At 61.1% G+C, this 22,729-nt stretch overlaps 5 protein-coding genes across 21 annotated transcripts; 2 read left to right on the top strand and 3 right to left on the bottom strand.

Annotated features, from left to right (window-relative positions):
* Positions 1–242: 242 nt before the first annotated feature.
* On the bottom strand, positions 243–1,443 carry MRPS34 (mitochondrial ribosomal protein S34). The gene is made up of 3 exons (XM_036411199.2): positions 1,039–1,443; positions 853–895; positions 243–760 (listed from the first exon to the last, which is right to left on the bottom strand). The coding sequence occupies exons 1-3, from the start codon at positions 1,357–1,359 to the stop codon at positions 468–470; spliced, it is 657 nt and encodes a 218-aa protein (XP_036267092.1). The 5' UTR covers positions 1,360–1,443; the 3' UTR covers positions 243–467.
* Positions 1,444–1,604: 161 nt separating this feature from the next.
* EME2 (essential meiotic structure-specific endonuclease subunit 2) lies at positions 1,605–5,588 on the top strand. Its single transcript, XM_036411177.2, has 8 exons — positions 1,605–1,863; positions 2,184–2,320; positions 2,738–2,833; positions 3,490–3,581; positions 3,767–3,860; positions 4,017–4,132; positions 4,292–4,481; positions 4,559–5,588. Exons 1-8 carry the CDS (start codon positions 1,605–1,607, stop codon positions 4,727–4,729), a joined length of 1,155 nt encoding a protein of 384 aa, XP_036267070.1. The 3' UTR covers positions 4,730–5,588.
* On the top strand, positions 2,185–17,647 carry NUBP2 (NUBP iron-sulfur cluster assembly factor 2, cytosolic). Of its 8 annotated transcripts, none has more exons than XM_045571454.1 (7): positions 2,185–2,320; positions 14,748–14,866; positions 14,994–15,192; positions 16,238–16,392; positions 16,513–16,623; positions 16,767–16,836; positions 17,354–17,647. In XM_045571454.1, the coding sequence occupies exons 3-7, from the start codon at positions 15,039–15,041 to the stop codon at positions 17,494–17,496; spliced, it is 633 nt and encodes a 210-aa protein (XP_045427410.1). In that variant the 5' UTR covers positions 2,185–2,320; positions 14,748–14,866; positions 14,994–15,038; the 3' UTR covers positions 17,497–17,647. The 8 variants fall into 8 exon arrangements, with proteins under 8 accessions (XP_045427410.1, XP_045427411.1, XP_036267087.1 ...); XM_045571455.1 differs by lacking the exon at positions 2,185–2,320 and adding an exon at positions 2,812–2,833; XM_036411194.2 differs by lacking the exon at positions 2,185–2,320 and adding an exon at positions 11,263–11,423.
* On the bottom strand, positions 5,149–11,225 carry SPSB3 (splA/ryanodine receptor domain and SOCS box containing 3). 10 transcript variants are annotated; one of them, XM_045571452.1, is made up of 7 exons: positions 11,120–11,225; positions 9,525–9,662; positions 6,842–7,022; positions 6,567–6,754; positions 6,384–6,486; positions 6,176–6,301; positions 5,149–5,914 (listed from the first exon to the last, which is right to left on the bottom strand). In XM_045571452.1, the coding sequence occupies exons 2-7, from the start codon at positions 9,648–9,650 to the stop codon at positions 5,574–5,576; spliced, it is 1,065 nt and encodes a 354-aa protein (XP_045427408.1). In that variant the 5' UTR covers positions 9,651–9,662; positions 11,120–11,225; the 3' UTR covers positions 5,149–5,573. The 10 variants fall into 10 exon arrangements, with proteins under 10 accessions (XP_045427408.1, XP_036267077.1, XP_036267079.1 ...); XM_036411184.2 differs by lacking the exon at positions 11,120–11,225 and adding an exon at positions 10,910–11,092; XM_036411186.2 differs by lacking the exon at positions 11,120–11,225 and adding an exon at positions 10,594–10,901.
* Positions 17,648–18,800: 1,153 nt separating the features above from the next.
* On the bottom strand, positions 18,801–22,386 carry IGFALS (insulin like growth factor binding protein acid labile subunit). Its single transcript, XM_036411176.2, has 2 exons — positions 22,111–22,386; positions 18,801–20,835 (listed from the first exon to the last, which is right to left on the bottom strand). The coding sequence occupies exons 1-2, from the start codon at positions 22,124–22,126 to the stop codon at positions 19,034–19,036; spliced, it is 1,818 nt and encodes a 605-aa protein (XP_036267069.1). The 5' UTR covers positions 22,127–22,386; the 3' UTR covers positions 18,801–19,033.
* Positions 22,387–22,729: the final 343 nt, after the last annotated feature.

Here is a 22,729-nt window from a genome sequence, read left to right as displayed (position 1 = left end):
CCTCCTGCACACAACCCACCCCAAACGCGAAGAAACCACAACCCGGGCTGCTTTAATTGCCTTTATTGGCTCTCAAGCTCCGGTCCTGGCTGAGGCACCGCACACTGGGAAAGGGTTGCCACGTGGCGATGACAGGTGCCAGCGCTGGGACTGCACACGGGTAGCCCTGCTGCTTCCAGCTTCCCCAGCAGCGGCCTCCTGCGGGGCCCCCACCAGACCACATATCCCACGGTGTCAGTCTCCTCCCAACACTCCAAGAAACCACAAGCCCTCCGTCAGATTTGGGTTTGGAGAACAGGGACAGAGGAGCACACGGGTGCAGGGTCTGGTACCACTCTGCTCCGCGCAGTCTCAGAAAGGTCACCGAGGTCCCAGGGAGCCGATTCAGGAGTAACACAGACACTTTAATTCACCAAAATGGTGCCCGCTGCCTCACACCCGTTAGACAAACTGCTGGTGCTGGCACTTCAGACAGGAGTGCCTTGGGCCCTTTTCTTGGCCTCTTGCTTCTCAGGGTAGTCCCAGGGTTGGACAGGGACTCTCTCCAGGCTCAGCATGGGCTCCTCGGTGCTGGCGTCCCCATTTTTCTGTCGCTCTGCCAGGATCATGGCACGAAGCAGTGGTGGGTAGGGCACGGAGCTCAGTGCCTCCTCTGGCTTCGGCGTGAAGGCGGTGAAGGCCGCTTCCTCGTGCTTGGGCACCAGCCGCCAGTCGTGGTACATGGTGTGCTCGATCTCCCGGGCCTCGCTCTCCGTCTTTCCTGGGGAAGGAAGGACGGGGTTTGTGGCACTCACTTGCGGGACAATCAGTCTGTTGCCAGCAGCCACCCTTGACGGTCTCCGGACTCCTTACCTTTGAAGGTCAGGATGCCCCAGGCCTTCCCGTGGTCCAAGTTCTGCAAAGCAAAGAGGAAGGAGGCCAGCTCGCAAAGCTTTCCCCAGAGGGCAGCGCTCAGGAGACCACGTCCCACAGCGCCGCGCGCAGGGGACGCCGTGCAGCCCTTCCCGGGAGCGGGACAGGGACGGCGGGCGCACGCACCTGCGCTGTGTAGTCCGGCCGGACACGCGTGAGGCGCCAGTAGCACGGCTCGTCGTGCTGCCACAGCCAGGACTTGCGCGTGACGAGGCGGCCCAGGCCGAAGAACGGGAGGCGGCCGAGCAGCTGCAGGAGGCGGCTTTCGCGGCGCACGTCCGCCCAGGCCCGCATGGGCAGCCGGCGGCCCGAGAACGGCCGGGTCAGCGTCTCGTAGTCCAGGGCGTAGAGCTGGGAGTCGCGTGGCCGCTCCCGTCGCTCGCGGATGGCCCGCACCCGGCGGGCCAGCTCGGCGATCAGCCGCGGCCGCACCTTCTTGCGCGCCATGGCCTACCGGTGCCTCCCTGTGAGCAGCAGCCCCGCCGCGCTCCGCTAAGCCCGCCCGCCGCCGGAAGCGGCTGGTGTTCTCCACAAAGGCATCCGGACGCGACCGGAAGCAGCTGATGTTCTCTACAAAGGCGACCGGAAGCGGCTGGTGTTCTCCACAAAGGCGTCCGGAAGCGACCGGAAGCAGCTGATGTTCTCTACAAAGGCGTCCGGGCGCGACAGGAAGTGGAGGGGGCGGGCGGACTATGGCGAAGGTTGGGTCCGGGATGGTAAGGCGCTCGCGTCGGGGCCGGGGACAGCGGCGGCCCACGACCTGGGAGATCTCGGATTCGGACACTGAGGGGCCTGTCGGCGCAGAAGCCGACTCAGAGGCTGCCGTGAGGGCCCGGGACCCGGCGGAGAAGCGCAGAGCGGCGGCCGAGGAACGCAGAGCGGCGGCCGAGGCGCTGCGGCTGCTGCGGCCCAAGCAGGCACTGCGGCGCCTGGCGGTGCGCGTGGACCCAGGTGCGCCCGAGCGCGAGGGCAGGTGTCCTGGGAGAAGCAGCACTGCGGCTGGAACTTGGGTTTTGGAAGCTCCTCTTAGTCACTGGGAGGTTATCCCCGGCCCACGGTGGGGTGACAGGGGCATCTGTCAAGGCCGCCTCTTGGCCAAGAATTGGCGCCGGCTTTCCAACTGGGAAGCTTGATTAAAAGATTTGGGAACTGGACCCGATGGCGGCAGAATCAGTGTGTTTGTAATACGCCGTCCAGGCTGGGGGTCTGCTGGGAGCGGCATCCTCACGTGGAGGAAAAGGAATGACAGCTGTCTCTTCCGCTCACCCTAGCCATCCTGGAAGATGCTGGTGCTGACATCCTGATGGAGGCCTTGGGCTCCCTGGGCTGTGAGTACCACATCGAGCCCCAGCGCCCCGCCCGGAGCCTCAGGTGGAGCAGAGTCAAGCCAGAACCTTGCCCCCGCAGTGTGAGTGCCCCAGCAGCCTCATTTCCAGGGTTTACATAGCCCGGCCCTGGGGAGGGTGTTTTATCTCTGTGGTTTCATCAGACAGTTGCTGTAGTCATGCACATAAGCTAAGAATGGGGGATGCTGCTGCGAGGATGATGCCCAAGCCACTACAATGGTCAGTTGCAGGCCTGAGTCCAGAGTGTGAACTCATCTGGTGCTGAGAAATGTTCCCCATTGATGCTGTGCTCAGTGCTCCTGCCGGCCATATGGACCAGGGCTGGTCTTGGCCGTGGTAGATCACATTGGCTTCTGTGGATCTTTGTGGGCATGGATGCTTGCCTGTGGTCAAGAGCCTCAAGGTGCTGTGCTGCCTGTGCCAAGGCCCTGGGACACGAGTCTGAGGCTGAGCAGCAGGACCCCTGAATATCCCTGTAGGTGCCTCCTGAAGTGTGGGCTGCGGGGGAGCAGGAACGTCTGCTGCTGCTGCTGGAGCCTGAGGAGTTTCTGCAGGGTGTCTCCCAGCTGACCCAGGTGCTTGGAGGGGGGCTGGATTCCCAGCCTGGATGTGCTGTTCTGCCAGTCCTGACCAAGGGCAGGAGGATTGGAGAGGGCATGCAGTGGGCTGGGGCTCCTCTCTGTTCAGCAGCCAAGATGTGAATGAGATGAGGGAAGCCGGCTGGGCTCTTGCCGGGAGCAGACAGGAGCCACAGCTTTTTCTAGAGACCAGAAGGGTGACGAGGGGTCTCCGGAGAGTCAGAAGCCAAAAGTGGGGAACTGGTGAGAGGGGGCCTGGGGACTTTGGGCTGCGAGTTGGCTGTGCAGTCCAGCTGTGAGATCCAGCGGCCCAGACTCTACCTGGTGGAAGGAGCAATAGGGGCTGCCCAGCTGATGTTTGTGCCTGAGGTTCAGCGTTTGTCAAGTACCTACTGCCAGGCAAATGCCAGGCTGGGATGCAGAGTGGACCACGAATGGGAATGGGGACTTATATCTTGGACACGCCTGGGGGCTTTCATAGGTCCCCTTGACCTCATCAGAGGCACACAGCTGGTTTTCTAGAGAGCTGGCAGGGCAGGCTCCCCCCAGCACCACTGGTGGCTCTTGCTCTCCTCCTTTCTGCAAACTGGCAGTAGTCTGGTGAGCCTCGCCGACCGCAGCTCCAGGAACGGGTGGTAAACCTTGGCTTGCAGATCTGTGGCCCCGCCTGTTCAGTGCCCTGGATCTCTCCTGAGAGCCCCGCCTGCCTTCACCTGGCTGTCATCGGCCTGGACGCCTACCTGTGGTACCAGTCACCCTCACACCCTAGCAGGCCTGGCTGGGGGAAGGGGGGCGGAGTTCAGGGAAAGGATGGAGGTAGCTCTGGGGCTGCTAAACCCCTCCCTTGGGTGGGCTATGGAGGAAGCAGGACTCGAGGAGAGTGGGACCAATGGGATATGGGGAGCTGGAGGGACAGTCACCTCTGTTCAGGTCTCGCCAGCCCCGTGCCCAGGAGATGCAGCAGCCAGCGAGTCCAGGGGTAGCCCGTGCGGAGGTGGCGGTCAGCTGGCCTGAAGTGGAGGAGGTGAGGACAGAGCACGTTGGGAGAGGTGGTTGGCCTTGGCCCTGACAGGCTGGTCTGAGGCCCAGCACCTGGGTGTTGGTGCCAGGGTGGCATGTGAGGCTTGTCTCAGCTGGTGTCTCCCTCTGACCCATCCTCATGGGCTTGTGTCCTCCTCAGGCCCTGGTGCTCCTGCAGCTCTGGGCAAACCTGGATGTGTTGCTGGTGGCCTCCTGGCAGGAGCTGAGTCAGCATGTGTGCGCCTTCACCAAAGCCCTCGCCCAGCGCCCCTTCAAGTGTGTGACCCCCTCTTCAGCTGGTGGCTGCTACTGGGAGTAACAGGAACACCTGGAGGGGTGGTACTTCCCGAGCCTCTTAAGGCCAGAGGGCTGAGCTGGGGACTGGGCGGTCAGGAGAGGAAGCCTCTAGAAACCTTCCTGTGCTCTCCCCATCAGGCAGTTACAAGAGTCCGGGGCCTTTTCCTTCTGCACAGCTGGGCGCTGGGCAGCAGGTGAGCGCGTGACAAGAGAAGGCACAGGGCTTCGGGGAGCCTGGTGGCGACAGATTAGGCAGTTCAACCGAGTCAGCCCGGCTGTGGCTGATGCTGTTGTCACTGCCTTCCCTTCCCCCCGCCTTCTGCAGCAGGTGAGCTCCCTCCTAGACTCCCAGACACGGAGGCCAGCTCCCCAGGCCTGCCCTGCTCACCCCTGTGCCTGCCCTAGGCGTACTTGGCCTGCGGCACTGACCAGGAGCGCCTGGCCCTCCTGGCTGACCTCCCCGTGAAGGTGGATGGAGGCGCTCAGCCCCGAAGGGTGGGGCCTGACCTTTCCCGTCGCATCTGCCTCTTCCTGACCTCCACCAACCCTGACCTCCTGCTGGATCTGAGCTCCTGACGTGCAAGGGCCTTCTCCCACCAACCAACTGACCAGAAGGCACCGCAACAAGGGAGAGACCAGGAACCAAAGGGGTGGGGGAGGAGGGCAGACACTCAGCACAACTGTCCCTCAGCCTGGGGAGGGGCTCAGCCAGGTCTGAACCAGCTGAGGAAAGGCTTTGGGTAGCGATGAGCAGAGGAAACGCCACATGGGGCTGGAGGAAGGGGCAGGGCCCTGCACACACTGGCTGCAGGCTTGGGCCAATTGGGACAGCAGGAAGGGCTGAGTGGCATCCAAGTCCCTGCTGGGGGACATGCACCAGTCCCTTGGGGGTGGCACCTTCAGGGGAAAGACAGCCGGGCTGCCTCTTCCCCAGATCCACGGGAGAAAAGATCTGGATGTGGACTCCTTCTAATGCTATCACTATGGAGGTGTTAGGTATAAACTCAAGAGTTTATTACAACCTTTCAGTCTCAGACAGGAGGAACTGACAACATGCAAAGCAAGTGAGGACAAACCCAACATCCCCGGAGGCTGGCAGCTACAGGAAAGGTGACATCTGATGAGGCCACAGACCACAGCCTCCAGGCCAGCACTCAGTCTGGAAGAGCGGGGTGGCCACTCCCAAGAGACTCCAAAGAGAGCAGCAGCCACTGCCACACCCGCACAGGAAACGGATGGATTCAGTTCTGATCTCAGGGTCCCAGGGCCTGCGGCCTCTGAACCCCTGGCAAGGCCTGACCTAGCCTCTGACGGCCTTGCTTGGCCCAACTCCTCTCTGTTACTCTGGAGCATGGCCCAAGGGAAAGGATGGAGAAAATGCTGTCCTAGCCTCAGAAGGCAGTTTTCATTGGAAAATAAGTTAGGTCCTTCGGCAGCGTTTTCTCTGGCAGCGCCGGGTCTCTGGGCTGTTGGGACTGACAGTGGCCTTGGGTGAGGGCGCAGGGGACTTGTGGTGGCCACAGCTCATGCTCAGGACCCAGCCCAGCTTGTTTTGTAGCACCTGCTTGAGGCCAGGTGGCAGGGGCAGGCCCTCAAGCGTGTCCCCAGAGTTGGGCCGCAGCTGGCGCAGGCGGTGGCAACACAGGTACTGCAGGGAGGTGGCGCTGGCACAGGAGCGGATGACCTTCATGCTGCTCTTGGCCGCAGTGGAGCACACCATTGGGTAGAACTTCCTGTTCTGCAGCTTCGTGGCTGCCACACCTAGAGGGGGCACAGCCTGAGTCCTGGGCCGGGGGGGTGGGGTGGGGGCTTAGCCACCCTTTGGACATCCTCCTGAGATGACTAAGGTGCCCTCGTGCTGTCCCACCCTCTGCAGACCCTGGGACCTCGGGCTTCTTTCTTCAAGGATACCTTTTTGGGAAGCCTTGGGACCACTCAGCCTGGGCCCGTCTCTGCTTCCTACAGGACCTCAGCAGCACCCCACCCCACAGGCCTGTCTCCCTGGGATCCTGACACCCTCACCTATGCACTTCCTGTTCTTGAAGAAGGTCAGCGTCCCATGCCAGGTGTCCAGGTGCACGCCAATGATGGAGCCCTGGCCGAACCGCGAGGAGAAGCTTGTCTTGTCACCTTTGTGGTGGAGGAGCCCTAGGGGGCAGCAGGAGCGGAGCGGTTAGCCTGATGTCCGGGGGCCCCGCCCAGCATGCCTGCCCCAAGGGGCTCCACATACCTGTGTAGGAGAGGCCCCAGCTGTCCTCATCCCTGCCGAGCAGGCTGCAGAACGTGTGGTGGTACTTGTCCAGGTCCACATCGGACGTCCCAATGCCCACCATCTGGAGACAACAGGCCAGGTAGAGGGGGGCAGTGCCGGGGCACCAGCAGTGCCCCCCCTCCAGCCCCTCCTGCCACTTACCATATCAGTGCCATAGACAGGCGAGGTCATCTTGATCTCCCAGAAGTGCTGCCCCTCCCCTAGTTCCTTGGTGCCTCGGATGGCTGCTGTGCCGCAGCTATACTCCACGTGGAAGTTGACCTTCCGGTTGTCACAGCTCAGCAGGGTTGCTGAGGACTTATTCGAGTCATCCCAGACCCAATCAAAATCTAGGAGAGGAACAGCCAGGTTGGGTCCTCCTCCTCTGGCCTAGAGACCTGCCCCAGCAAGCCCAGTGGCCCAGGCCAGGCACTTACACTCGTCGTCCTCCCCACACCGGCAGTCCTTGCCCCGGTGCGCGGCTGTGTGCAGGCTGCTGCAGAAGGAGGCCTCGCTCTGATTATCACAGTTGCAGAAGGACTCACCCGTCACAGGCACAGCACTGGGGATGGATGCTGGCAGGGACGAGTACTCAGGGTCAGAGTCGGAGTCACTGTGCTGAGAAAAAAGGGCAGGCTGTTCCCCCTACTTGCTTCTGCCCAACACCCACCTTAAGCCAATGGGTGAACCGCTGATGCCCCAAGTTTAGCCTCAAAGGGATTCCCAAGGGCACAGCGGCACCCCCATCCCGAGTGACCCTGGACACCTCCTCCCGGCTCAGGTACTGGGGAGGGCCTACCATGCTGCTGGGTTCCCGGGAGTGGGCTTAAAGGCCAACCCCATTTCCACAGCCACGGGGCCTGGGGGCCAGGCACTGATGAGCCCACAGCTTGGCCATCGTTCTCCAGGCAGTTTCTAGATCGTGAGTAAGTTGGCCCCATCCAGCATGGCCTGAAGAAAGGGAGCCCCCTGACCAAGACTGACTGAAGCCTGGGTCTCCGCACAGACAGCAGCTGGGCTGTGGTAGAGTCAGCACACATTCCTGACTGCAGCGCCTTCACCAAGTGGTTCTAACCCCGACCCCAGAGCCCAAGGGGCCCAGGGGTTTCATGTTGCAGCAGGATAACATTCAGTGGGGGCCAGGCCGTCTACCTAAGGGGCTCAGTCCCCGGCTTGATCCAGGCTGAGCTGGTCAGGTTCTAGCAACTGCTGACCCACCCTCTCCTGGAAGCCAGCAGGAAATGCTCTGCACACCTAGTCGTTCCTGCTCTGAAGCGCACTGGCCTCTCTAGATATCTGCCTTGACTCTGGACCCCAGGCCAACCGTGGTCTCATTGCCCGGAGCCCAGAAGATGCAGCCAGCCTCTGCCTTCCCGCTCCGTCAGCCTCCTTGGGTTGGCTCAGGATCCTGGTTAGGCTCCGGCCTCCACCCCGGGTATTCCTCTTGTCTCCTTGAAACCCTTTGCAAAGCAGCCCAGTGACCTTGCTCAGATCTAGGCAGATCATGCCACCCTGAGAATGAAGCCACATACCCCATCAGAGCTTACCTGCCCTGTCCCTCCCCTCTCCCCTTGCCTGTCATGGGGGAGATCTCTGCCCCTGGATGGCAGCTTTCAGATATCACTTCAAAGAGGCTCTTCTGGCCCGCCCTCATGAGTCCTCTTTCTCCTCACCTGCTCCGGATAGTCTCTGTCCTGTAGCTCTGACTCCTCCCACCAAAACGGAAGCTCTACAGGGGAAAAACCTTGTCCTTGTTTCTTCCTATTCTACCCAAGGCCCATACAGGAGCTCATAAGCCAACTGCAGAGACTGAGCTGAGAGGGTTGAACACCAGTCAGAGACAGCCCCAGAAAGGCGGCTGGAGGAGGCCCAAGAGATCTCCCAAAGCCACGGCGGCACACTGCCAGCCACAGGCACCCCCTTCGCAGAGCCAGCAGCACAGATCTCAGGACCAGAGGTCTGGAGGTCAACCTGGGCAGGGCAGACCCAGCCCCTCGGCAAGCCAGAAGGGAAGGGTGGTGTGTGCTTAGCCTTCAAGGATGCCAAGGTGACACACCCACCTGCTCACCCACACAAATACTCCAGGCCAATTAGGTGACGGGCTGGCTGCCCGCAAGCATGTGTCAAACACTTGTACCCCAGCCTCCCAACACTGGCTGCATCCCAGAGTGATGAGCCAGTGAGGGAGGGACAGACACAGGAAAAGAGACTGCTCCAGGCCACACGGCCAGGACAGGAGCTGGGAAGGGATAGGAATGCAGGCCAGGACCTTGCTGGCCTGAGCAGAAATTCTGAGGAAACCCCCAGGATGCTGTCAATTCAGAACAATCACCTCTAATTCTCCTCGAAGGCCTGGCAGTTCCACAAGTCTTAGCTGCCCTCACTCAGGAGAGGTGCCCACCCACCGTCCCCAGGACGCCTAGCTGAGCCATTGAAACATGCCGAGTGTCGGTGAATGAATGCAGGGCAATAGCACAGACAGGTCACCTAAAGATCACCTCGGCAGGAAGCAGTGGAGGTGACTCAGAGCAGGGCCAACCCCTTGCTCTTGTCAGAGAGATTCCGGAAGATGACTGAAAATCTATTTCCCACCACTCCCTGAAGTGGGCACAAAAGCCACACAGCTCAGCTGCTCCAGGGTCCGTACAGCCAGCCTCTGGCTGCAGAGCCCTCAGGTACACCAGGCAGCCTGCAGAGACAAACCGCTGAGCTGCTATTCCAACCTGAACTTAGGAGCAACTGAGAGGGAGAAGGCACAAGAATTGTGGTCTTCAAGACCAAAGATCGTTTCACTGAATATACACAAAGATAGAGCACATATCTGTACAGGCAGGGGAACCGCCCAGAGGATGCAATGGAGCTAGCCAACAGCTACCTTTGGAAACTGGTTACAAGAAATGGAATGGACATATTCTGTTGAATGAACCGACCAAAGAACCAACTGCCAGCCCCTTCAGTGGAAAGTGTGCAGAGAGGAATGGGGTCGTCTATCCTGAGGCCCTGCCATCCCAGCGCTATGTGGATCCTTAACTAGGGTAAGCCCAGGGTGAGCAGTAGGGTTCTGGTAGGGGGAGACCTGCCTCCAGGTCTCCGAACCTTAATCCAGCAGTACCCACCTACCTGCCCATCAGAGTCATAGCCCCAGTTAGCGGTCCCTGCCAGAGCCATGGCCCGGGCATCTGCGTCTCGGTGGGCTGCACTCAGGACAAAATGCCATGCTCTGCTGCTCCGGGGGCGCCTGGCCATGGTGGACAGGATCTGAGAAAAAAAACACACAGGTTCTCAGCAAAGGAATCATCTGGCACCCTGGAAGGTCCCCCAACAACCCCGCATTTGGATGTGGCTGGCTGTGCCACATCCCCCGAAAAGGTGGAGCATTTTGTGAGCCAGATGGTGCCAAACTGGGGCTCCAGAACTTGCCTCAGAAGCTCCTACCTCACCCAAGTGTCCAAGCACCTTGATAAACCAAACGCAGAGCGTGTGAAAAGCCATCCAGACACCCATGACTCTCAAATGCCTATCTCAGTTCCGCTTTCAGCTCAGCCTAGGGAACCCAGCTGGACCGCCCGCCCGTATGTCCTCAGGCATCTCAAACCTCACCTGGCCCCTCCTCCATTGTTGTTTGACAAATGGCACTCGAACCGCCCGGTTCCTACTGCCAGACTCATAGCATTCACCCTCCACCTGACTTCCTCCTTCCCCACACCAGCTCCACAAGGCCAGTCCCCCTCCACCCACCCAACCCACTCCACAGCCAAGCTGTTTTTGAAATAAATCTTGAAACTTCCAGCATAGATTAAATCTTATCACTCTTCAGAGATTACCGTATTTCCTAGGATAAAAGGCAAAGCCTATCAAGTTCTGCTGTGCCTCTCCAATTCAGTGGCCGCGCGCGTCCCAGTGGCTAGCTCTTCCCTGCCCTTTGCCCGGAATGCCTTCCCCTCCCCTCTTTGGCTCTCAGTTTCCGTAGCCGACTTACTGTCACACCTCGATCTGTATGATCATCTACTGCCTAGTTCTCCCCGGAGTGAAGTCTCTAGGACAGGAACTGTCCCCCAGTGAGGATTCTGGCAGGCACAGGCCAGCGCCGTCGGTGAATGAACGCAGGAAATGCTCTCTAGGGTTGGGAGCGCCGTCTGTGGAACCAGAGTCCCCTCCCTCCAGCAAGGCCACCGCACGGCTCCTTCACCTGCCTGTCCGAGCCAGTTCTGCAGCCGGCGCCAATCGGCCGGCCCAGTCACCATCCGCTGCTGCTGCAGCGCTCAGTGGGCGACCCGCGAAGCGCGCGAAGTGACCGGCCCATGAGACTGTCCCCAGCCCCGACGCGGGAGCCTCTTACTAATCTCTGTTTCGGGCGGCGCCGAGGCTCCTCCCCGCGCTGCGGGCCGCCCGCCCGGGCCCCGGCGCCGCCCGCAGGAACAAATGCGCGGCCGGGCCTCCCCGCCGGCGGTCCCGCTGGGCCCCGAACCGGGCGGGTCGGGAGGCGCGGACGCACCCGCCCTCACCTGAGCCGCTCCGCCGCCACGCGCCGCCGGCGGCCGTGACCCACTTTCCGCTCCAGAGCGAGACGTAAACAATCCCCGCCCCCCGCAACGCCCGGGCCGTGCAGCCCCGGCGGGCGCTCCGGGTCCGGCGCTCGGGCCGGGCGGCACACGCCTCTGCCCAGGAGGCTGCGGAACCTGTCAATCCCGATCCGGTGTCCTCCCTGCTCACACCTTAAGCGGCCGGGGACGAGGCGGCGCGCCCCTGGAACGAGGGGCGAGTTGGAGAGGCGGCCCTACACTCCAGCACTGACGCGGAAGTGGGTCCCTCTCCAGTCCGTCGTCCGCGCCGGAACTTGCGTAACCTTTGTGCAACCTAATTGGCTAAGAGGAGCGTGAGTGGGCCAATCAAGAAGGGCCAAGGGACGGGCTCGAGCTGCCCATTGGCCCGAAGGCTCTTCACTCGGGCTTCCGGCGGACGGAGCCGGAAGTGGACGCCAGGCGCGCCCTGCGGGAGGGATGGAGGCGGCGGTGGCGGGTGAGTGTGCGGGCGCCGCGGGGAGCGGGAAGAGACCGGCCCGCCGCTGTTGGTCGCGACCCTGGGTGTTTAGCGAGTCGTCTTATTTGCCATGTAAGGGTTACGGAGACGCACGTGTACTTATGAGTGTGACGTCCTCAAGTCACAAGTTTCCATGTAAGTGCAGCGCTGCTCGGGAACGTGAATTCGGGGGAACTCGGAGCACGTGCGCTGGCTGTCGTTAAAAATACAACACTGCCCGGTTATGTCATAATTTTTTTATTTGGAGATAACCCAAGAAACCAGGAGGAAGTCGTTTGAATGTGGAGTGGTAAAAAAGACACCAGAACATCACATACTTTTAGTTATTTGTGAGAGTTTTATTTTAGCTTTCTAAACCTTAATATTTGAAAAACTGAAAGTTCTGTTGGACGGATACGGGCGCGTATCATAGGTTTGCACAAGTGGACCGAAGTAGGTTTTCATAACTAGGGGTTTGCCACATTATCTTTTAAAAGACCTCAGGTCTGGTACCTTGGGCACCAAGCTCTTACAGCTCGATTCGTCCACCAGATTGTAAACGACACTAGAGGGAAAAATCTGAAGTGAGTTTTTATTTTTATTTTTTATTATTTTTTAAAATATATTTTATTGGAAGAGAGGGGTAGAGAGCTAGAAACATCAATGAGAGAGAAACATCGACCAGCTGCCTCCTGCACAATCCTTAACAGGGATGTGCCCGCAACCAATGTACGTGCCCTTGACCGGAATCGAACCTGGGACCTTTCAGTCCGCAGGCCGGTTCTCTATCCACCGAGCCAAACTGGTTTCAGCTGAAACGAGTTTTTAGAATAAGGGCAACTATGCTATTATACAAGGTAAGATCTAGATTGATCAGTTTTTAAAAGAGTTAGGTTTTTTAACCAGGGGGAAATGCAGGTAAAAATCCAAGAGGTCGGACCTGGGTATTCCCAGAGGCCTGGCCCGTTATTTGCATCTTTCTAGAAAGATGCCCTATGTAGGAAGAGTTGCAAACTTGTACAGTGTATCGAATACCATATTTTCCGGCGTATAAGATGACCCCCTAATTTTACAGTTAAAACATAGGTTTAGGCCTATATTCGCTATATAAGACTACCCCCCACTTCTGAGGCAACACCAGTTCTTTTCTTTTTCTTTTTTTCTTTTTTTAAAATATATTTTATTGATTTTTTACAGAGAGGAAGGGAGAGAGCTAGAGAGCTAGAAACGTCGATGAGAGAAACATCGACCAGCTGCCTCTTGCACACCCCCTACTGGGGATGTGCTCGCAACCAGTGTACATGCCCTTGACCAGAATCGAACCTGGGACCTTTCTGTCCGCAGACCAACGCTCTATCACTGAGCCAAACCGGTTTCGCACCAGTTCTTTTTTTAATAGACCGCCTCTCTAACTCAGCCAATCCGAGCAGGCTTTTTATGCATGCAAATTATACATGTTCTGTACCCGAAGCTACACTGTGTTCTACTCAATAGTAAAACGCCTGCTCAGATTGGCCAGAGTCAGAGAGGCGGTCTATTAAAAAAGAACTGGTGTTGCCTCGGAAGTGGGCGGTAGTCTTATACAGCGAATATAGGCCTAAACCTATGTTTTAACTGTAAAATTAGGGGGTCGTCTTATACGCCGGAAAATACGGGTAGTCATCGTCATTGGTTGGGCTTGAGGATGAAGCTGACCCTGGCTTATCCGTCAGGGTGCTCCTCCCTTCCTCCTGAGGGGAGACACAGCTTTTCCTGCCCCTTCAGCACGGCTCACACCTAGTAGGCCCTCGCATCTGGGTTCGTCTATTTAGAAACTTTCGGTTTAGTTAGAGGTAAAATGTTTTGTGGTTAACCCCTAAGGATTCTGGGTGAGAAGTTCAGCTCCAGTTATCTGCTGAGTGCCTGTTTGGTCTCGGATAAAGTTTCCCACTCCCACCAGTAAGGAAAGGGATTAAGAGCTTGGCTAAACCAGATCCAGATCTGGCTCTTGTGTTTCCACCCCAACAAAAGTGAAGTTGACTCCTGGATACCTTTTGATGTTAAAAAACTAACCTTTTTAAAAATCCTCATCCAGGAATATGTTTCCTTTCATTTTTAGAGAGATGGGGAGGGGGGGAGAGAGACATCAATGTGAGAGACACATTGATTGGCTGCTTCCCGCAGGTGCCCTGAACCTGGCTGGGGATTGAGCCAGCATCTGAGGTACAAGCCCTTGACCCTAACCCAGGACCCTTAGGTCCGAGGACCGACGTTCTAACTACTGAACCAAACCGGCCAGGGCTAAGTAATTAACCTTTTACATTGCTGCAGGGGGGACCTAAAGCCATGGGCTGGGGCTCCATGTTTGCAGGCAGTGACCCAGGCCGGGGATGTGCCGGCCCTAGGTGCCAGAAGCACACCTAGGAAAGGCACTTGAATGCATTGGTGACAAGGACCTGCCCCACAGCCAGGGCAGGCGCCCTCTGAGTTCCTCCCAGGGAGGCTTTGGAAGTGCGGGCTTTGGACATGGAGGTGGGTCAGGAGGAAGGACTGGACCCATTTCCGTGTTGGTTGTTGAGCCCTGTCTGAGTGTGGGGAGGGAGGTGGAGAGAGCTGCTTGTTGGAAGCAGGGCAAGGTCCTGAGGGGGCTGGAGCGAGAACATGGGGCGGAGGGTTGTGTGTGCAGGGGTTGGTTGGGTAACATTTGGGCTCATTGGGAGGAAGAGGAGCTGAGTCAGTGGCTGGTGGCTGTCCACAGAGACAACTCTGGTCTCAGGACCTGTGTGGGAGTCACAGGGTGCCCCTGCCCTTGTACCCAGGGTTTCCTAGGGCACGGCTGGCAGCCAGGTGACGTTGACATTCACACACACATCCATGATGGCAGCTGCTCGGAGTCCCCAGACTATAAGGGTCCGTCCTGAGAACTGGAGGCCAAGGCTGCCTTGAGTGCTGCTCTGACTCCAGAGGAGCGGGCTGGGTGCCTGAAAATCACACCTGGTCCTGTGTGCGGTGTGGGAGCCGCCCAAGCACAGGTGTCGTGGCTATAACAACCCAATTTGCATTAGTCTCCATTGGAATCAGCTGGAAGCCAGCATTCTGGCTTATTGCGTGCGTGTGTGCGTGCGTGTGTGTGCGCGCGCGCATGCGTGTTATACATGTGCATACTAGAAAAAAGAGCAATCTGGGTCATTTTAGGCAGGAGTGGGAGCAGCAGCACTGGAGGAACCGAAGGTCAGGTCTGGCCTGCAGGATGGCCTTGGGATGAGGGGGCAGGTCTCAGGGCACAGGGAGTGCACGGTGCCCGGGGAGTGAGCAGTGAAGGGTCTCCCCACTTGTCCTGAGCAGAGCCTGGAAACCTGGCTGGCGTCCGGCACATCATCCTCGTCCTCTCGGGAAAGGGGGGAGTCGGGAAAAGCACCATCTCCACGGAGCTGGCCCTGGCCCTGCGTCACGCAGGCAAGAAGGTGAGCACCGCCTGCCCTCAGCCACAGACCCGGCCCCTTCCCCGCTGGGCGGACGCCCCGGGGAGCCGTGCTTCCTTCCTGCCTCGGGCGGCCCCACAGCCCATGCGGGCCTCCTGGCTCCTTGCAGGTGGGGATCCTCGATGTGGACCTGTGTGGCCCCAGCATCCCCCGCATGCTGCAGGCCCAGGGCAGGGCCGTGCACCAGTGTGACGGCGGCTGGGTGCCCGTCTTCGTGGACCAGGAGCAGACCGTCTCCCTCATGTCCGTGGGCTTCCTGCTGGAGAAGCCGGACGAAGCCGTGGTGTGGAGAGGCCCCAAGAAGAACGGTAATGCCCAGGCGGGACACCCTCAGCTTCAGCCTCCCTTGGCGCTCAGCTAAAAAGCCAAACGGGAGTCCTGACCAGTTTGGCTCAGTGGACAGAGCGGCCTGTAGACTGAGGATTCCAGGTTCGATTTAGGTCAAGGGCACATGTCCAGGTTGTGTGAAGGAGGTAGCCGATCAATGATTCTCATCATTGACGTTTCTATCACTCCCTCTCCCTTCCTCTCTGAAATCAGTAAAAATATATTTAAAAAAAAAAAAAAAAAAACCTGCTTGGCTCAGTAACCGGTTTGGCTCAGTGCATAGAGCGTCGGCCTGTGAGGTCCCAGGTTCGATTCCAGTCAAGGGCATGTACCTTGGTTGCGGGCACATCCTCAGTAGGGGGTGTGCAAGAGGCAGCTGATCGAAGATTCTCATCGATGTTTCTAGCTCTCTATCCCTCTCTCTTCCTCTGTAAAAAATTGATAAAATAAAAAAAATTTTTTTTAAAAAAAACTGCTTAAAAAAGAAGTGGAGCAAGGGCCCCCTCTGCTCTCTTGGCCGGTGGCGCCTGGGCGTGGCGGTGCCCGGGTGGCGGGGGTGGGCCGTGAGAGCGAGGCATCTTTGTGGCTGTTGGCTATGGAGTCCTCTTCCCCTTGGCAGGAAGGGCGGGTATGCTCAGGCCTGAGCCCACCTGTGTGCGTTGGGGGGGTGAGGGGGGTGGCAGCAAGATGGGGCCCCGGTGCCTCCGCACCAGCAGGTGTCATTAAGCCCCTGCTGAGGAGAGGGTGGGAGCTGTCCACTCAGGTCATCGTTTCTCAGGCCATGAAAGCTGGGGAGTCCCCAAGGCTTGGCACAGGTGCCCCAGGAGGGTCACTCTACTGGCCTCCGCTGAGGCCTGAGCAGGCGGCTTGCAGAGTAGGTGGCCCAGCAGCTGGGACGAAGGTGGTGCTTGTGAGGGCAGGGACCCTGCTGCATGGTGCCCCCCCACATTCTGAGGAGCGGTGTGGAGGCGGCGGGTGTGGGAGCCCCCTTTTGAGACCTGCCACCTGACCCCCCTGGGCCTTCAGCTCTGATAAAGCAGTTTGTGGCTGACGTGGCCTGGGGACAGCTGGACTACCTGGTTGTGGACACGCCCCCGGGAACCTCGGACGAGCACATGGCCGCCGTGGAAGCCCTCCGGCCCCACAGCCCGCTGGGGGCCATCGTGGTCACCACGCCGCAGGTACGGCAGAGCGTCCTCCCGTTTCCAGTGCCACCTCACCCCGCCTTCTCCCTGCTCCCGGTGCTCTGGGCCGAGTGTCCGGGAGTCCCATTGGCCCGCCTGCCTCCTCCTGGCCCCCAGGCGGTGTCTGTGGGGGACGTGCGGCGGGAGCTGACCTTCTGTAAGAAGACGGGGCTGCGCGTGATCGGCGTCGTGGAGAACATGAGCGGCTTCGTCTGCCCGCACTGCGCCGTGAGTCTGCGTGGGCCGATTACTCGTGTGGGCTGTGGGGTGAAGTGGGAGAGGGCGGGGGAGGGCAGAAGATGCTGCCGTTCCCCCCATCCTGCTCCCTGGGCGCAGAGAGCCCTCAGGCGGACCCTGCGCCTCTGTCCTAGGAGTGCACCAACGTCTTCTCCCGGGGAGGCGGCGAGGAGCTGGCCAGGCACGCCGGAGTGCCCTTCCTAGGTGAGTGGTCAGGGCTGCCTTGGCCTCTGCTCGGTGGTCCCACCTGCCCGTGCCCACTGCCCCTCATGGGGAAACGACAGTAGCCGTGTCCACCTGTCCGCCTCGAACTGCAGGCATCAGTTCATTGCTAATGCTGACCGCTGCTGACCACCCGGAAAGCAGCAGCCTGAGGGGAAGGCCTGAGCGGCAGCCCAGGCTGATGTGCCGGATGCTCACGGAGAGCAGAAGCGGGCGTCACTGGCTCTGGGAGCGCCTTTATGGGGCGGCGGGTGGGGAACACGTGTGCCTGGCCACGTGTCCCCAGTGCTTGCCTTGCACTTTCTGCAACTGGGCAGTGTCCACGGCAGCAGAGCTGGCCCTGCTGGGTTGGCTGGTGGCCATCGGAGTAGGTACCTCCGTCCGGGCGAGGCTGATGGGTGTCCGCTCCGGGCCAAAGCCGCTGCTCCCAGAGGGCGGGTGTGGACATGGCCTCCCAGCCTCGTGCTCAGCACCTTCCCCCTTCCCTCTGTCTCTGCAGGCTCTGTGCCCCTGGACCCCAAGCTCACGAGGAGCCTGGAGGAGGGCCGAGACTTCATCCAAGAGTTTCCCCACAGCCCTGCCTTTCACGCCCTCTCCGCCATAGCCCAGAAGGTCTTGGAGACACCTGCTCAGCTCTCCTGACCAAGGCATCTCCTGGCGCCACGGATGCAGCTCAGAGACTCAGCAGAGTTCCTGGGACCTGCAGGGCTGGCCTGGGGGCTGTCACTGTGGCCCTCCCCCTGCCCGGGCCCTTGGGAGACGTTTTGTGCTTCAGCAGCAGCTGGGCACCGAGCCGCTGACCGAGAGGTTCTGCTGGCTTGGTCTGGTGCAGGCCCTGGGGATAGCGAGCGGTCCTAGTGCCGTGGCCTGAGCGCTGGTGCCTGCGCATTCGCTCTTCACGCCGTGGTCCTCACCTGCCCCAGACGGACAGGCCGCTCCTGGTACCTCCGCATTGTCCACCGAGCTCGTGGGTCTGGAAGTTGGCTGGGGACTTGGTTGTCCCCCTCACGTGCCTGGTTGCTGGCAGGGCTGTGAGGGGCTGTGATTGAGGACGGGAGCACCCTGTAAGGTACTAACTATAGAGCCCACGATTAAATGTGTCCTGCCACCGGGGTTATAAGTCTGACGTTTCTAGGCCATTCCGCCTTTGTCCAACCTCGGTGTATGACTGGTGGTGTGTCATAGCAGACAGCGTTCAGCGCGTGTCCCGGGTTATCGGTGGGCCCCTGAGGACTGGGGTGAGGACGTGTTTGCAGAGGAATGTGATGTGTCAGAAACATGTGCACGGGGGCCGCAGCTGGCCTCCACACCGGGACCCAGGGCAGAGCTGAGAACAGGAGGGAAACGCAGTCCGTCCCAGGAAGGCAGGAGGGCAGTCCACTCTGCAAAGCAGAGCAAGGGGCGGGGCCGCTCTTCCCGAGGGAAGGAGGGCTGCCAGCAGAGGAGACGTAGCCGCTCTGGGGTGGGGGTGGCAGGGGAGTCCAGAGGGGCAGCCTGTGGTACCACTTCCATGGATGTTGGGGTGCTGAGGGAGGGGCCTGTGCCAAGAGGAGGGGGTAGAAGGGAGGGCCATTAAGGGGTTTGGCCGGGAGCAGGCGGTCTGAAAGGATTGGCACCTGCTCTGGCCCCGCTTGACACCAGCTGCTGGGCCTCCTGGAGCTGAGGCTGCCTCTGCTGTGCTCCAGCTCCGGGCCGGACTGCCTCCGAGAGAACACGGCCTGACGAGGACCTGAGTAAGTGCCCTCCGCTCCTCGGTGGAGGTGGCATCCGGGGGCCCGGGGTGGGAGAGCATGAAGAATCTAAGCTCGGAGGGGAGAGGGAGGGTGGGAGGCCCCGAGGCAGCCACGGGCTGGGCTGGGCTGGGCTGGGCTGGCAGCAGGAGCGTTCCCAGAAGCCCGTGCTGATGCTCCCTCCCTCCCCCACGTTCCATCCCAGTGGTCACACACGTTTATTCGATTGCTTTTAATGAGTGAAGCCTGGAGGACTGGTCCCCATCCTCCCGATCTGGCCCTCAGGTGCCAGGCCAGCGAACCGCAGGACCTGAGAAGAGACCTCCCAACAAGTAAGCATTGTGGGGCCTGGCCTCCGGGAGCCGAGGGGTAGGGTGCGCGCCGGGCTCCGGGGACGGCGAGGGCTTGTCCTGACTCCAGGGCGGTGTGCGGCCGGGCCGGGCCTCGGGTCAGCAGTGGGTAAAGTGTTCCTCGCCAACGTCCCGCAGGTCCAGCCCCGAGAGGCCGGGGGGCCCGGCACAGGTGATGTTGTTGTAGGTGTACACGGGGCGCTGGCCGTCGTCCCCTTCGGACACGGCCTGGACGAAGCGGGGCACAGCAGTGGGGTGCTGCAGGGCGAAGGCCCTCAGGGCCTGCAGGGGGCAGCCGCAGTGCCAGGGGTTGCCCTCCAGCCACAGGCGCTCCAGGCCGGGGGGCTGCGGCACAAAGGTCTGCAGCGAGTTGTTCCTGAGGCTGAGGTAGCGCAGCCGCACCAGCGGCGACAGGCTGCTCTCGGGCAGGGCCTGCAGGCGGTTGTGCGAGACGTCCAGCCAGAAGGTGGACTGCAGGGGCCCCAGCACTTCCGCCGGCAGCGCCGACAGCCGGTTGCGGGACAGGAGCAAGTACTCCAGCTTGCCCAGGCCCCGGAAGAGCTGGCTGGGCAGCTGCGTCAGCTGGTTTGAGGTGAGGTCCAGCTCCAGGAGCTCGGGGAGCCCCCACAGGCTCTGCTCCTCGATGGCCGCGATGCCGTTGTCCCTGAGGAAGAGCCGGCGCAGCCCGCAGAGGCCGGCGAAGGTGTGCTGGCGGATGCGGCCCAGGCAGCTGCCCGCCAGGTGCAGGCTGTGCAGCCTGGCCAGGCCCTGGAACGCGCGCGCCGGGAGGCTCCGCAGGCAGTTGCCGGAGAGGTTCATGACGGCCACGTTCGCGAGGCCGTGGAAGGCCCCCGCCTTGACCTCCTGGATCTGGTTGTCGTTGAGCGTGAGCACCTCCAGCTGGCCCAGGCCCTCGAAGGCCTTGTCCGGCAGCTGCCGCAGGCGGTTGTGGCCCAGCCGCAGCTCCTCCAGGAAGTGCAGGTCCCGGAAGGTGCGGGGCCGCAGGCCGGCGATGGCGTTGTGCGAGAGGCGCAGGACGTGCAGGCCCAGCAGGCCCGGGAAGGTGTCTTCCAGGAGGCCCCCCACGCGGTTGTGGGACAGGTCCAGCCAGCGCAGAGCCTTCAGGCCCAGGAAAGCGCCCGGGGCCATGGCGGCGATGTGGTTGTGGTCTAGGTAGAGCTTCTGGAGCCTGGGCAGCTTGACAAAGACGTTGGCCTTGACGGCTCGCAGGGCGTTCCTGCTCAGGTCCAGCTGGCGGAGCTCGCCGAGGCCCTGGAAGAGGGGGGGCTGCAGGTAGGTCAGCTTGTTGCCGGCGAGCACCAACGCCCGCAGGCTGCCCAGGCCCCGGAACACGGTGTCGGGGAGCACGGCCAGGCTGTTCCAGCCCAGGTTGAGGTCCCAGAGGTTGGCCAGGCCGTGGAAGACGCCCCCGTCCACCCTGCTGAGGAGGTTGTTGTTGAGGCCGAGCGAGGCGAGAGCCGGCGTGTGCAGGAAGGTGCGAGCCCCAAGGCTGCGCAGCTGGTTCCGCTCCAGGTGCAGGTGGTACAGGTTCTGCAGGCCCCGCAGCGCCGTGGGCTCCAGGCTGGCCAGCCCGCTGGCCTGCAGGTTGAGGAAGCCCAGGCTGGAGAAGTTGCGGAAGGCGGCCTCGGGGACGGAGGAGAAGTTGTTGCCATCCAGCCACAGGGCCCTGGCGCCGTCGGGGATGCCGTCCGGCAGCCGCGTGAGGTTCCGGGAGCTGCAGAAGACGCTGAGCTCGTCCGTGTAGTCATCGTGGCCGCAGGCGCAGACGGCTGGGCACTGCAGGCCCTCGGTGTCCCCTGGCGCTCCAGGCTCCGCTCCCTCCAGGCCCCGGGGGCCCAGCGCTGCCCAGGAGGCCAGCAGCACTGCCAGGGCCAGGCCTCCTGCAGGGAGAGGAACGTGGGAGAGGTGGCGCGAAGGGGCGCGGGGTGTGAACCCCGGAGTGAGAGAGACGGAGAGACGTCCGGGCCTCAGCCCGCACACGTGGGCCACCATTTAACCTGGCCCCGTTCCACAGCAGCCGCTGAGAGGAGGTTCTGCGGGTTGGACTAGAGAAAGGTGTGAACTGAGGATGCATCGCCCCAAGGAGGCAGGAGGCAGGAGGCAGGCAGGTCAACTGGGATGTTCTCCAGCTCAGAACAATCACAGCATTGACGGGCAGTACCTGTTCCAGAGAAAACTAAGGGCTGGCCACCTGGTGACTAGGCCATTGTGTCCATCTGTGTCCCTGAGGGACAGTCAACCGGGCCAGGCTGCCAGGTGGCTCTAGAGCAGCGGTTGGCAAATTGCGGCTTGCCAAGCTGAGCCGCGGTTTGCAGCTCTGTTGATTAAGGAGTTTGCTGACCACTGGGATAGGGGCTTACTCACAAGGAACAAAAGCCTGTAATTATTGGAATCAAGAGTCTGTGTCAGTGGTCGGCAAATTCATCAGTCAACAGAGCGGCAAGCTGCAGGTCCCCCATGGGGCTCACTAGCCGCAGTCTGGCGGCCACTGGCCTAGAGGAAGGCATGAGCGAGAGAATGTTCTGGAGACAGTCTGGGTATGCGCTTGTTGCCTTTGGAGGCTGAACAGCGAACCAAATGCATTCAGCCTGCACCATTGGCCCGGCACCGTGGTGAGGAGAGAGACGGTGCCGGCCGCAGCGGCAAGGAGGGGCCCGAGACCATTGGCTCAAGACCATCAACTCCCTGGGGTGAGGTTTTGTTTCAGGACAAAGGGTGCCACGCTCCCCAGCAACAATCCCCAGAACCTCCAGTGGCCATGGGGCTGCCCTGCAGAACTTGGGGTCTCGGTGAGGCAAAGGCAGCGCAGAAGGGTAATCCGCACCCAACTGGATGGGCCCAGGCCCTGAGGTGGAACAAGACGCCAGTGGCTTGGCCTCCAAGAGGCTCGGAGGGCAGCAGGCCTTCGCCCTCCATGGGGTCCCCAGGGCATGGGCCCTGGTTTGGGGTGGAAGATGACACCCCCTGCCTCCCTTGTGTTGCTGTTCTGGGCCCTTAGGAAGAGGAAAAGGTGACCCTCTGGGGCCAGGCTCAGCTGAGCCCCCCCACACCCCTGCCGCCCCATTCCCCCATGGGCTCCCAAAAGTCAGGCCCAGCCAGAGCCGAGCCGTGTGTAGGGGCTGCAGAGCCTGGTGGACGGATACGGGGAGCCTCACCTTTCCTCAGGGCCATCCCGCATGCAGAGCAGACGCAGGTCTGCGGGGGCTGGCTGTGCCTGCCCTCTGATTGCCCCACCTCTGGTGCAGCCGGCACCTGTCACAGGCCAACTCCTCTGCTGGCCCTGGGCTCCGTTAACCCCCTCCTGCCGGGTGGCCAGTGCCCTGGGTGTGGATGGCACGCCGTGAGACCGGGGGTTGGGGGGGGCGCTGCGTGCATCCGGAAGCCACCACCTTCAGGGTCCAAGGTGGGCCATGGTGCAGCTCTGAGGGCAACAGGGGCCTCTTCCTCCTCCCCCCCCCCCCCCCCCCCCGCCTCGCTCCAGCCCAGCCTGCAGAGTTAGCCAGCAGGCCTGGGGGGGTGGGGGGGAGTAATACACCTTGGAGCAGCCGGGAGGGGCTGGGGACTCTGGGAACTCCCCGCCCACGGATGGGCCTCCTAGGGTCGCTCCCCTGGTCCCCGCACCTAGCCAATGGCCGTGTGAGGGTTAAGCAGGAGCCGCCACATTTCCCAATGGCCTGCCCGTCTGCCCTGGCACACTGACCACCCCGTCCCATTTCCTAACTTGGGTGGGGTCGCCCAGCCCAGCCTTGGCTTCTCTGTGACCTCGGGGTCAGC

The sequence above is a fragment of the Pipistrellus kuhlii genome, unplaced genomic scaffold (genome assembly GCF_014108245.1).
Source record: "Pipistrellus kuhlii isolate mPipKuh1 unplaced genomic scaffold, mPipKuh1.p scaffold_m20_p_4, whole genome shotgun sequence".
In the NCBI taxonomy this organism is placed as follows: Eukaryota; Metazoa; Chordata; class Mammalia; order Chiroptera; family Vespertilionidae; genus Pipistrellus; species Pipistrellus kuhlii.
Note: the sequence above shows the minus strand (reverse complement) of the source record. Positions and strands in the feature narration are given on the sequence as shown.